Source organism: Oxyura jamaicensis (assembly GCF_011077185.1).
Source record: "Oxyura jamaicensis isolate SHBP4307 breed ruddy duck chromosome 31 unlocalized genomic scaffold, BPBGC_Ojam_1.0 oxy31_random_OJ73, whole genome shotgun sequence".
NCBI lineage: Eukaryota > Metazoa > Chordata > Aves > Anseriformes > Anatidae > Oxyura > Oxyura jamaicensis.
Genome location: NW_023304927.1, coordinates 96,412 through 108,039, shown reverse-complemented (window position 1 = coordinate 108,039; position 11,628 = coordinate 96,412). Strand labels below are relative to the sequence as shown.

The 11,628-nt window shown below is 64.1% G+C and overlaps 1 protein-coding gene across 3 annotated transcripts; it reads left to right on the top strand.

The window, feature by feature from the left end:
- The first annotated feature begins 701 nt into the window (after nt 1-701).
- Nucleotides 702-11,533, top strand: PAN2 (poly(A) specific ribonuclease subunit PAN2). 3 transcript variants are annotated; one of them, XM_035313213.1, is made up of 26 exons: nt 702-804; nt 1,384-1,684; nt 2,206-2,375; nt 2,464-2,584; nt 2,668-2,745; nt 2,895-3,162; nt 3,341-3,683; nt 4,190-4,286; nt 4,914-5,033; nt 5,204-5,323; nt 5,395-5,523; nt 5,673-5,872; nt 6,153-6,292; nt 6,638-6,744; nt 7,248-7,346; nt 7,835-7,911; nt 8,404-8,545; nt 8,816-8,953; nt 9,618-9,677; nt 9,796-9,886; nt 9,964-10,121; nt 10,235-10,378; nt 10,562-10,741; nt 10,865-10,958; nt 11,058-11,255; nt 11,331-11,533. In XM_035313213.1, the coding sequence occupies exons 2-26, from the start codon at nt 1,403-1,405 to the stop codon at nt 11,363-11,365; spliced, it is 3,591 nt and encodes a 1,196-aa protein (XP_035169104.1). In that variant the 5' UTR covers nt 702-804; nt 1,384-1,402; the 3' UTR covers nt 11,366-11,533. The 3 variants fall into 3 exon arrangements, with proteins under 3 accessions (XP_035169104.1, XP_035169103.1, XP_035169105.1); XM_035313212.1 differs by having other exon boundaries at nt 6,150-6,292; XM_035313214.1 differs by lacking the exon at nt 11,331-11,533 and having other exon boundaries at nt 6,150-6,292; nt 10,865-10,947; nt 11,058-11,199.
- The last annotated feature ends 95 nt before the right edge of the window (nt 11,534-11,628 follow it).

Sequence of the window (11,628 nt, the reverse complement as noted above, 5' to 3'; positions counted from 1 at the left end):
GGGGGGGGGGGGCACGTGGGACCCCCGTGGGATGGCAGCGATCGATGTGTGACACCAGGGGACCCTGTGGGACACTGCGGGACCCTGTGCGTGACAGTGTGACACTGTGGGACATTGCGTGGCTCCATGTGGCCCCGTGGAACACTGCGGGACCCTGTGTGGGACCCCGTGGGACCCCATGGGACAGAGAGACACTGCGTGGCCCGTGGGACACTGCGGGAACTGTGGGACAGAGGGGTCCCGTGGGACACTGCACGACATGGCGGGACACTCTGGGACACTGCATGGCCCCCTGTGGCCCCGTGGGACACTGCGTGGGACCCCGTGGGACACTGCGGGACAGAGTGGTCCCGTGGGACACTGTGCGACATGGTGGGACACCGCGGGACACTGCGGGAGGCCATCGGACGGGCCAGGGCTGCGGCTCCTGCAGCACCCGGGAGTCCGTGGGGGGTCCGTGGGGGGGTCCGTGGAGGTCCGCACGGCCCCGTGGCGTCCCCGAGCCTCCCGCCGAGGCCCGGCGTGGCCCGGGGGCGGGGCGGGGCGGGCGAGGTCCCAGCGCCGTCGGGGCCGCGTCCGCCCGCAGCTTTGTGTCCCCTCCGCCGCGCCGTCCGGCGGGCCGCCCGCCTCGTCCCGCCTCTCCCTGGCGCTGATTGGTCATCGCCCGCGGCTCCGCGCTGCCATTGGCTCTCCGGCCGCACGGGGGCGGGGCGGTTTCCGGGCGGGAGAGCGGGGGGCGCTGTTGCCATAGCGACGGCGGGAGGGGCGGCGGCGGCCCGGCGGGGCTCCGCCAGGGGCTGCTCGGTAACGGCGGGAGGCGCCCCGCGGAACGGCCGCTGTGTCCCCGGGTGTCCCCGGGGCTCGGGGCGTTGTGGGAAGCGGCTCCCGGTGCGGAGCGCCCGGGGAGGCAGGGCCTGGGCCCGCCGCGCAGCACCGAAGCCGCCCGGCGGCGATCGGAGGCAGGCGCGGGGCCGGGAGGGCGGCGGGGGCAGCCCCGGGGGCTGGGGGGGGGGTGGAGGGGGAGGGGCAGCCGGAGCCCGGAGCCGCCCGGAGGTGCCCGGGGCCGGGACCCAGCTCCCCGCGGGCTGCCGGGGGCACCGGGGCTGATGTCAGCGGGCCCGGGGCGCCGCGGCCCCGTCCCCCGTCGGTTGCCGGCCGTGACGGGGCGCTGAGCGTGTCCCGGGAGGGGACTTCACGGGGGCGGCTGCGTGCGTGGGCTCGGTGCCTCCCGTGTCCCCGGCCGGCAGAGGTGCACCTTGCACTCACCGGGGATTCCGGCCGCCTTTTCCGTCGGCCGGAGTCACCGTGCCTGCGCGGCTGTTTCTAGGAACCGGGCCCTCGGTGTTTCTGGCTGACCCGCTCAGTTCCTTTTCTGCTTCGCAGGGAGCCGCCGGTTTTCACCATGAATTTTGAAGGTCTCGACCCCTCCCTTGCCGAGTATGCTCCCGCTCTCCACCCCGCGCTCGACCCCGTCCTGGACCCCCACCTAAACCCCAGCCTGCTGCAGAACGTGGAGCTGGATGCCGAGGGGGTGCCCTTAGAGGGCATCGCGGTGCCGGACTCGGTGCACATCGTGGAGGGCATGTACAGCGAGCTGCACACCGCCGTCTCCGAAGTGGGCGTCCCCGTGTCCGTCTCCCATTTTGACCTGCACGAAGAAATGCTGTGGGTTGGGAACCACGGGGTAGGTGCCTCGGGGTCGCTGTGGGGAGCAAGGCGTGGAAGGGGGCCGCCGGCAGCACGGGTATCGCTGCTGGTGTCGCAGCCTGAGACCCGAACGCTCCAGCAAGCCGGTCGCAAGCGGAGAGTGGTTTGGTGCTGGGTTGAGTCATAGCTGGAAAGGTCGGCTTGGAAACTGGGAGGTGTGCTGCGCAGATGCAGAGGGTTTGTGGCTGGAAGTGGCTGATGCGTCCTGGAACACGGGAAACACGCGGGCTGATTTGTCTACCAAATTGCCTGCAGGTGTTTCCCAAGCAGCTTTACTGCCCCGACCTCTTGGGACGGTGGAGCTTTTTGGTTCTTTACTCATGTCTGCCTACGAAGGAAAAGTCTGAACAATTTTCCGTAGTTCTGGGGACAGAGAGGCAGGGAGTCCCTCAGGCCTCAGCCTGTCTGGACCTGACTCGTGCAGAGGGGCGCTTGCCTGTGTCACATCCAGGCAAAGCCGGGGCGGGTCTCGATGAGCCTGTCCCGGGTTGCTTTTAGGGCCATGCCACCTCGTTCTTCGGCCCGACGCTGGAGCGATACTCCTCCTTCCAAGTGAACAGCAGCGACGACATCCGGCAGATCCAGAGCCTGGAGAATGGCGTCCTTTTCCTGACCAAAACCAACCTGAAGTACATGTCACGGGGGGGCCTCATCATTTTCGACTACCTGTGAGTGCTTTGCCGTGGCAGCTGGGGATGAGGGGACAGTCCCAGCTTGGTAGAGAAGGTCCCAGCTTCTGTCTTCTCTCCTCTGCAGCATGGATGACTCCGAGGACATGCACAGCCTCCTGCTCACGGACAGCAGCACTCTGCTCGTTGGCGGGCTGCAGAACCACGTGGTGGAGATAGACCTCAACACCGTCCAGGAGACGCAGAAGGTGCGGCATGGGGCACCGCGTCCCGCGGGTGCTCTGTCCCGGTGCTCTGCCCCACTCACCCCCCTGTTCTGTGTCCCTCCCAGTACACCGTGGAGGTTCCCGGCATCACCATCATGAGGCAATCAAACCGCTTCTTTTTCTGCGGGCACACCTCGGGGAAGGTAACACCATCCCCGTCCCACCTGGCAGCCCCGCTGACGCTTGGGTTCCCCCTGGGGTGCCCTGGATTCGGTCTCTGGCTTTTCCCAGAGCTCAGAGGGCTCCCAGGTGGCCAGCAGCTGTACGCCAAGCAACTCTCTTACCCTCCCAGGTCTCCTTGCGGGATCTACGCACGTTTGTGGTGGAACACGAATTTGATGCCTACTCAGGCAGCTTGTCCGATTTCGACGTCCACGGGAACCTGCTGGTGACCTGTGGCTTCTCCAGCCGCATGAACGGCCTGGCCTGCGACCGCTTCCTGAAGGTGTACGACCTGCGCATGATGCGGGCCACCACCCCGCTGCAGGTCCACATCGACCCCTTCTTCCTCCGCTTCATCCCCACCTACACCTCTCGCCTGGCCATCATCTCCCAGACAGGTGGGCGAAGCTGCGTCCCTCGCCTGCTCTCTGCCCCTTCTCAGTGTCAAACCCCTGCGGGACGGAGCTGGCGGAGCCGTCTGAGCCCAGCCAGACGCTCCCGTAAGCGAGAGGTGTGCTGGGATCACGGCGTCCTCTTCCCTGATGCCGTTTTGCTCCGCGCTTCCCTCTCGCGCAGGTCAGTGCCAGTTCTGTGAGCCCACCGGCCTCGCCAACCCGGCCGACATCTTCCACGTCAACACCGTGGGGCCTCTCATCATGACCTTCGACGTCTCGGCCAGCAAGCAGGCCCTGGCGTTCGGCGACTCGGAGGGATGCGTCCACCTCTGGGCCGACTCCCCGGAGGTCACCTTCAACGCTTACTCCCGGGAGACCGACTTCGCCCTGCCCTGCATGGTGGACACGCTGCCCCACTTGGACTGGAACCAGGACCTCGTGCCGCTCTCGCTCATCCCCGTGCCGCTGACCAGCGAGACGCTGCTCTCGGACTGGCCCGCTGCCAACTCGGCCCCGGCACCCCGGTAATCTGCCGGTCTCTCCCAGTCAAAAACAGAGTGGGAAAGCTGGGCCCAGCGGGGATCCTCTCCCGCCTGGGGCTGTGGGCAGCTGGGCACACTGCGGGGGCAGAAGCTGGGCTCTGCTTCGCGTCTCGTGGCTGGCAAAACACGAGCTGAGTCCCCCCTCGCACAGCAAAACCTGGGGCAGGTCTGAAGAGAGCGGGGAATGGTCAAACCTCCACGGTCCTGGGGGGGGTGCCTGGTTTGGCCCTGGCTCCCTTCTGCACGTGTGGAAGCACTTTTCTTTTCTCTCTGCCCGAGCCCTGCCCTAAACGCTTGTGCTCAGCACTTTGGTGATGGAGCCCCAGTATTTTGTAGTGGCAGAAAAGGAACCCTGAGGTTCCGGAGCAATGGCTGAGGGGGAGGAACCGTCGTGTCCCCCCTGGTGGGTCCCTGAGGGCGTCCAGCAGGGTTCCTGTGCAGCGAGGCTGCCAAATGGAGCAGCTGCTGAGTGCCGGCATGTTTTGTAGGCGAGCCCCTCCGGTAGATCCTGAGATTCTGCGTACCATGAAGAAAGTGGGGTTCATTGGCTACGCCCCCAACCCGAGGACCAAGCTCCGCAACCAGGTGCCTGCTCTCAGGAGGGTGCTGTGCGTCCCAGGGCCGGCTGCGCAGGACTTGGGGGGTTCTGCCCTGAGGTTTGCTGCCTCTGGGACTCGCACCCTGCAGTGTGGGGAGGGATGGGGCTCCTGCTCACGATAAATGGCCTCGGAGCTTTCTGCAGGGCTCGGGACAGGGCTGAGAGGTGCAGTGCTCTGGCTTGGGATGTCACGGGAGGCAGACGCGTGGTCTGGGCTCAGCAGCTCTCCTTCCGCAGTGTCAGAGGGTGAACCAGTCCTCGGAAGGACTGGAGTCCCCCTGCCGGGCCCGAGGCCCAGCTCCATCGCTAACTCGCCCTGCGGTAGGAAGGCTTTGAGCTGTCCGGTCCGGAGGTTTAGGGCACGTCCCTCGTCCTTGGGAAAACACTGCTGTGTTTTGCCCTTGCCCGCAGCGCTGCTGTAGTTTCCCACAGTGATAAGTCCCTAGTAACAAGGAAGGTGTGGAGGCCTCGTGCAGGTTAAGGGAGGGCCCCACTCCCTTCTGGTTTATTCCTTTGCTCATTCGGGGAGGCAGGAAAGCCCAGGAGTCGCTCGTGTCAGTACGTGGTGCTTCACCTCAGGATTCAGCTGCTCGTCCTTCTCTTCCCCCTCGCAGATCCCCTACCGGTTAAAAGAGGCAGACAATGAGTTCGACAGCTTCAGCCAAGTGCCCGAGTCCCCGATTGGGCGGGAAGAGGAGCCGCACCTCTACATGGTGGCCAAGAAGTACAGGAAGGTAGCCTCCCAGGGCCACGGGTAGCCTCCCAGGGCCACGGGGGAGAGGGGGCTGGCAAAGAACCCACGTGGCCCCAAGCACCAACTTACCAATGTGGGGAGACACAGACATTTTGCAGGTGTCCTGTGCCACGGGAGGACGTTTGTTTGGCACGTTGCGTCTCTCCTCAGGTCACAATCAAATACTCCAAGCTGGGGCTGGAAGATTTCGATTTCAAACATTACAACAAGACCCTGTTTGCAGGCCTGGAGCCCCATATCCCCAATGCCTACTGCAACTGCATGATCCAGGTGGGAGATGCCCAGCCCTGCCCAGGCTGCCGCAGCCCAGGGACCGCTGCTGACAGCCCTGTCTCTGCCAGGTGCTGTATTTCTTGGAGCCGGTCCGCTGCCTGGTCCAGAACCACCTGTGCCAGAAGGAGTTCTGCCTGGGCTGTGAGCTGGGCTTGCTCTTCCACATGCTGGACCTGTCCCGAGGAGACCCCTGCCAGGTCAGTGGCTAGCCCGGGCGTGCTGTGAAGCAGCAGGGAGAGAGCACGGAGGAGCAGGGTGGTGCTGTGTTCTCAGGAGATGGCATCAGACAGCATGGAAACTCCTGTCATTTGACCGCCGTGACATGCCGCTCTTGCCCCATCCCCAGGGAAGCAACTTTCTGCGGGCTTTCCGCACAATCCCAGAGGCTTCAGCGCTGGGGCTGATCCTGGCTGACTCGGATGAAGCCACGGGGAAGGTGAACCTGGGGCGGCTGATTCAGAGCTGGAACCGTTTCATCCTCACTCAGCTGCACCAGGAAACCCAGGAGCAGGAGGGACCGCAGGCATATCGGGGGGCTGGCAGCAGGTAACTCCCTGGCCTGGGGGCAGGGAGGGGGTCTGGCTCTCCATGGCTCCATCTGTCCCTCGAGAAAGAGCTTTTTTGCCACCTGCATCTGCTCCGGGTGCCGCAAGGGAGCACACGGATCTGAGGGCTACAGCAGGATCTGAACCCTGGCCCTCCTAGGCCCTGTGCAGTCAGGGCTGTGAGGATCCCCAGTGGTCAGCCCCCCCCGTACCACCCAGCCCTGCTCTGCAGGGATCGCTGGGATCCTGCTAACCCAGATTTTTTTTTTTTTTTCCAGCAGCTTTGGGTCCTCGGGGGACTCAGTAATTGGGCAGCTGTTCAGCTGCGAGATGGAGAACTGCAGCATGTGTCGTTGCGGCAAGGAAACCGTCCGCGTGTCCTCCACGCTGCTCTTCACCCTCTCCTACCCTGAGAGCACTGGTAACGGGCAGGGCAGGGCAGGGCTCGGCAGCTGGCACGCTGCTGCCTTTCCCCTGGGGCAGGGCAGCCGAGCAGGGCTCGTTATCTGCGTGGGGGAGATGTGATTTTTCCAGGTGAGGGACGCCTGCCGTGATGACCTCCTGCAGTTGTCTGGCCTGTGGGTGGCCCGGCAGCCGAGGCCGAGCGGCGGGTCTCCAACCAGCTGAGCTTTTGGCTACAGAAAGGCAGATTTGGGGGTTGACCTTCTCCCTGGTGGTTATGAGGAAAACCCCAGAGGTTTGGCTGAGCTGTATTGGTAAAGATTTGTGTGTTGGAAGGTGACGTTATTCTCCTTTCTCCCTTCAGAAAAGCCAGTCAAAGATTACGAGTTTGCCCAAATTTTAAAGCGAAGCATCTGCTTGGAGCAGAACACGCAGGCCTGGTGTGAGAACTGTGAGAAGTACCAGCCCACGGTGAGCCTGGGAGCGGAGCACGAGCGCGTGGCGTTCCGTGAGCTGCGAGGGGGTGTGGGAGAGGGGTGCGAGCGCCCCATGCCACGGGCGGAGCGGGGGCAGTTTCTCCATTAGTCAGTGGGGAACCTCCTGAGCGGATGCAGGAGATTCCGTTCCTAGCCTGGCCCGCAAGCCGGCGTGGTGCGGGGTATTCCCTGGGCTGCTGGGGCTGTGCGGCGCTGGAACATGGCTTGTGGGTCATGCAGATCCCAGCCGAAACCCCCGGGGCAGGGGGAAGCCCCCAGGAGCCAAGCACACCTGTTCTGACGCAGCCTCTGGGGATGCGGGAGCCTGCTCCCTGCCTTGGTTTCCCTTCCTTGACCAGGAGCCGGGCAGGGCAGGGCAGGGGCGGCGCTGTAGGCAAAGGCGAGGAGGGAAGAGGGATTAGGCTGTCCCACATCCTGCCCTGAGGCTCTCCAGGGCTCTCAGTGCTGCCCCGCTTCCATCTCCCGCTCTCTCTGCAGGTTCAGACCCGGAATATCCGCTGCCTGCCAGACGTCCTGGTCATTAACTGTGAGGTGAACAGCTCCAAGGAAGCAGATTTCTGGAAGACGCAGGCTGAGGTGGGGGAGACACTTTGGGGCAGAAGCAGGCTTGTTCTCCCTGGCGCACGGGGTTTGCTGCGTGTCATTTCTGCGGAGGTGGTTTCCCCGTGATCTCGCTGTCTCTAACAGTCTCTTGCTCTCCACCCAAGCAGCACCGTACTTTATCTGCAGAGGACATGCTGGTATTTGGTCATGCTCGTAGCACGAGCTGTGCGTTTGGAGTTGGAAAAGACAAGATCTGCCGTGGCAAAGCTGACAGGACTACAGTAGAATCACACTTTCATTCCCCCAGCCCCCTAGGACCTAGGAGCAACGAGGCGGTGCCTGCTTCCCAGAGCACGGGCCCAGCTGAGCTGCTGGACAGTTGGGTTTCCCTTGCTGTCCTTTTCCCTGTCGCTGACTTTACAGCCCCTGTCTTTTCCCCGCTGCTGGTCTGGCTGTCACCCACGTGTTCCCGAGCCCAGCCTGTCACTCCATGCTGACACTTCCCTGTGTTTCGTTGCCAGTATGCGTTTCAGAGAGCCATGATGAGGAGAGGAGGCTTTGAGATCACCAAAGGCAAAGAAATCTCTCTTGGAGAGTGGTAGGTGACTGTTCTGGGGTGGCAGCTCTAGCTGAGCATTGCTCCTCCCGGCCTTGGACAATTCAAGGCCGTTTCTCATTTCACAACGAGAATGTGATCATCTACCTGGCTGTAGTTCTTGTGGGCCCTAAACCGGAACAGCCTCACTGCTGCTCTGAGACCGATCCTGCACGGGTGCTCCGTGCAGCACGGCATTCAGATACCCTCGTGAGCCCCCTGCCCTTGTTCCCCATCCCTTTCGGACTGACCAAAGCCCCCGCATCGTGCGTTGGCCCCTTTTGGCTGACGTAACCGGCCGCCTTTCCCAAGGCCCTGCTCTGGGCAGCTGCGAGCTGTGGTGCAGCTCTGGCTCTCCCTGTCGGTCCCGTGGAAGGTTTAGGAACAGGCTGGCTGACGGGTGGGTTGGGTGGTGCGGATCCTGCCCCAGAGGATCTGGCCTAGGCAGCGTCTCGTGACCCCCTCCCGCTCTGCCTTCCGTGATTCTCCTTGCAGGAAGGAACTGGGGAACCCCGACACGGGGCATTCGTATCCTTCTGTGGAGGAACTGAAGAACATTTGGATCCCCCACGCCATCAAGATGAGCCTGACCAAGAACAAGGAGCTAGACGTCTGCAACTGGAGTGAAAGCGATGAGGTAAAGGCTGACAAGATCCTTCTGGGGCTGCGTGGTCACGTGCACGTGGGGCTGCGGGAGCAGAACTGCTTCGGAACCGCTTTCTGCTGAGCGTGTGTGGGCGAGAGATAAAGGGGCTGTCTTGGAGACACCTCGGGTGAGCCGTTGGTGGCTCACACATGGCCAGCCTGGAAAATTCTGCACGTCTGAGCGCGGGGGTTTGGGCTGGAGGTCTGGGAGCTGCCTGGAGGACAGATCGGGCATTTCCCTTGGGGCTGGTTCCTCCTGCAGCTCAGCCCGGCCGATGACCCCGAGTCAGTGTACGTCTACGACCTCATGGCCACCGTTGTCCACATCCTGGACTCCCGCACGGGGGGCAGCCTGGTGGGGCACATCAAGGTGGGAGAGACCTACCACCAGCGGAAGGAGGTGAGGAGCCCCGTGGGACCGGTGCCCTCCAGCCCGCAGCTGCTGTGGGAGCAGCCCTGCTCCCCGGGCACCCTGCCTTGCCCAGGAGTTCTTGCCCAGAGCTCGCTTAGGGAGCGGGTAGTTTAACTGACCCGTTCCTGGGTCTCGTAGTAAAGCGTTGAGTGCGATTTACTGAGTATGGCGGGCAGCCTTCAACAGGCAAGTGCTTCTCAGGCACCTTCTGGGGATGAGAGAGCTGAAGAAGTGCTCTTCCCACCCCTACTTGGGCTAGTTCCTCCTCCGTCACAGGCACGTTGCCAGCCGGCCCTTGTGGTTCCAGGTAAAAGGGCTGTGACCTCATCTTCCAGAGGAAAGGGGGCTGGTCGGGGCAGTTCTTTAATTTAGTGGAGATGCTCAAACCAGGAGTTCCCAGAGTATGTCAAGACTTCATCCCTCTCTGTTATCTGTTGCATCTCCATGGAGTGCCCGTCCAAGCCCGAGAGCTTCGTGTGCTCGTCACCACCCAGGCCAGCAGGGGTTTCCCCACAGTGTCTCAGGAAGGGCGGGAGTTCCCACATGGCACTGTCACACCCCTCTTTCCCCAGTAAAGAGGTAGAGGAGTCATTGCCTTCGCCTGCGGGGGGGAGGGGGGTCCCTGATGCAGTGTCTGTGCCTCTCTTGCCAGGGAGTCACACACCAGCAGTGGTACCTCTTCAACGACTTCCTCATCGAGCCCGTGGATAAGGTGAGTGCCTGGGGCGCAGCGGGGTCCGCCCCGGCCTCGCGTCGAGCTGCGGTCCCAGGGGTTTCCTGCTGGATGTGGGAGCAGGTCCCCGCACTGCCCCCCTCCCCCCCCCCCCCAGTGCGAGGCGGTGCAGTTCGACATGAGCTGGAAGGTGCCGGCGATTCTGTACTACGCCCGGAGGAACCTCAATGCCAAGTACAACCTCGTCAGTGAGTTTCTGGGTGGAAGTGGCCGTGTGGCCCGTGACACGGGCTCCCAGCTGATCGCCCTTCCCCTTTTCCTGCAGTCAAGAACCCCATCGAAGCCAGCGTGCTGCTGGCGGAGGCCTCGCTGGCTCGCAAGCAGCGCAAGTGCCACGCCACGTTCATCCCCCTGATGTTGAGTGAGATGCCGCAGGCGGGTGACCTGGTGGGGCTGGATGCCGAGTTCGTCACGCTGAACGAGGTCGGGCCTCCCTGCGGCACGGAATGGGGCAGGGGCAGCTCCTTGGGGTGCGCCTGGTCCCACGGGCACTGCAGGAGCTGTCGGTCTCTGAGCTCTCCTCCCGTCTGTCGCAGGAGGAGGCTGAGCTGCGCAGTGATGGGACCAAGTCCACCATCAAGCCCAGCCAGATGTCGGTGGCCAGGATCACGTGCGTGCGTGGCCAGGGCCCTAACGAGGGGGTCCCCTTCATTGATGACTATATCTCCACGCAGGAGCAGGTAGGGGGCCGCTGCCTGGCTTTGCACAGCTCCCCAGCCCTACAGGGCTATCGCTGCCCGGCTGCTTTGGCACTCGGTGGAGGGGCACCCGGGATTATGACAGCGTCCTCCCTGGGATGCTGTCAGGGGAAATGGGGAGGGGGCGAAGCCCTCAGCCCCCCAGCACGGGCCCTGTCTCTGCAGGTGGTGGATTACCTGACTCAATACTCCGGGATCAAGCCCGGAGACCTGGACGCCAAGATCTCCTCTAAGCACCTCACCACGCTCAAGTCCACCTACCTGAAGCTGCGCTTCCTCATCGATGTGGGCGTCAAGTTTGTGGGCCACGGGCTGCAGAAGGATTTCCGTGTCATCAACCTCATGGTGACAGCGCTGAGGCCCCCTCCCCGAATGTGGGCTCGGGGGGCCCCCAGTAGCCCTAGGGCTCGCCCCCCCCAGCAGCCCCCGTGGGTGAGGCTGTTACCAGCCCCCCCCCGTGCCCTGCAGGTGCCCAAGGACCAGGTGATCGACACCGTCTACCTGTTCCACATCCCGAGGAAGAGGATGATTTCCCTGCGCTTCCTCGCCTGGTACTTCCTGGGTTAGTGGCAGCATCCTCAGCTCGAGGAGGGGGGTGGTGGTGGTGGGGGGGTGCTCTGTTCCCCCTGACCCCGGGGGGGGGTGGGCTCTGTTCCCCCAGACCTGAAGATCCAGGGCGAGACCCACGACAGCATCGAGGACGCGCGCACGGCGCTGCAGCTCTACCGCAAGTACCTGGAGCTGAGCCAGGGCGGCAGCGAGCCCGATGACTTCCGCAAGGTGCTCAAGGCCCTGTACGAGAAGGGCCGCAAGCTGGACTGGAAGGTGCCCGAGCCCGACAGCCAGAGCAGCCCCAAGCGTAAGGAGCCACGGGAGCCCCCGTCGCCCCCCGGCCCCCGCCTTGCGCCCCCTCACCCCGCTTTGTCTCTGGCAGACGGCGCCGTGTACCCGCCCGTGCTGCCGCTGTGACCGGGACCCCCCCCTCCCCAGCGCCGCCACCTCGGGACTGGAACCAGCACCGGGGCTGCCCCGGGGGCCTGGCGGAGCCGGGAGGGGGCAGCGCCAGCCCCGGGCAGTGGCCCTGCTCCGCTCGCCCGCTGGCCCGGGCGCCCCCATAAAGCAGCCTCGGCCCCTGCCGCGCCGCCTCCTCCTTGCTGCGGGGCCGGGACCGGGACCGGGACCGGGAGGGGGCGGGGCCTCCGCCGTGAAGGGGCGGGGCCAGCAACGGAGGG

What these genes read in the sequence shown, in the direction of transcription:
- PAN2 (XM_035313212.1), top strand. Translation starts at nt 1,403, where the DNA reads ATGAATTTTGAAGGTCTCGACCCCTCCCTTGCCGAGTATGCTCCCGCT. An exon ending in ACTGCAACTGCATGATCCAG is followed by an intron (nt 5,324 to 5,394) that starts GTGGGAGATGCC and finishes TGTCTCTGCCAG; the next exon opens with GTGCTGTATTTCTTGGAGCC. An exon ending in TATCGGGGGGCTGGCAGCAG is followed by an intron (nt 5,873 to 6,149) that starts GTAACTCCCTGG and finishes TTTTTTTTCCAG; the next exon opens with CAGCTTTGGGTCCTCGGGGG.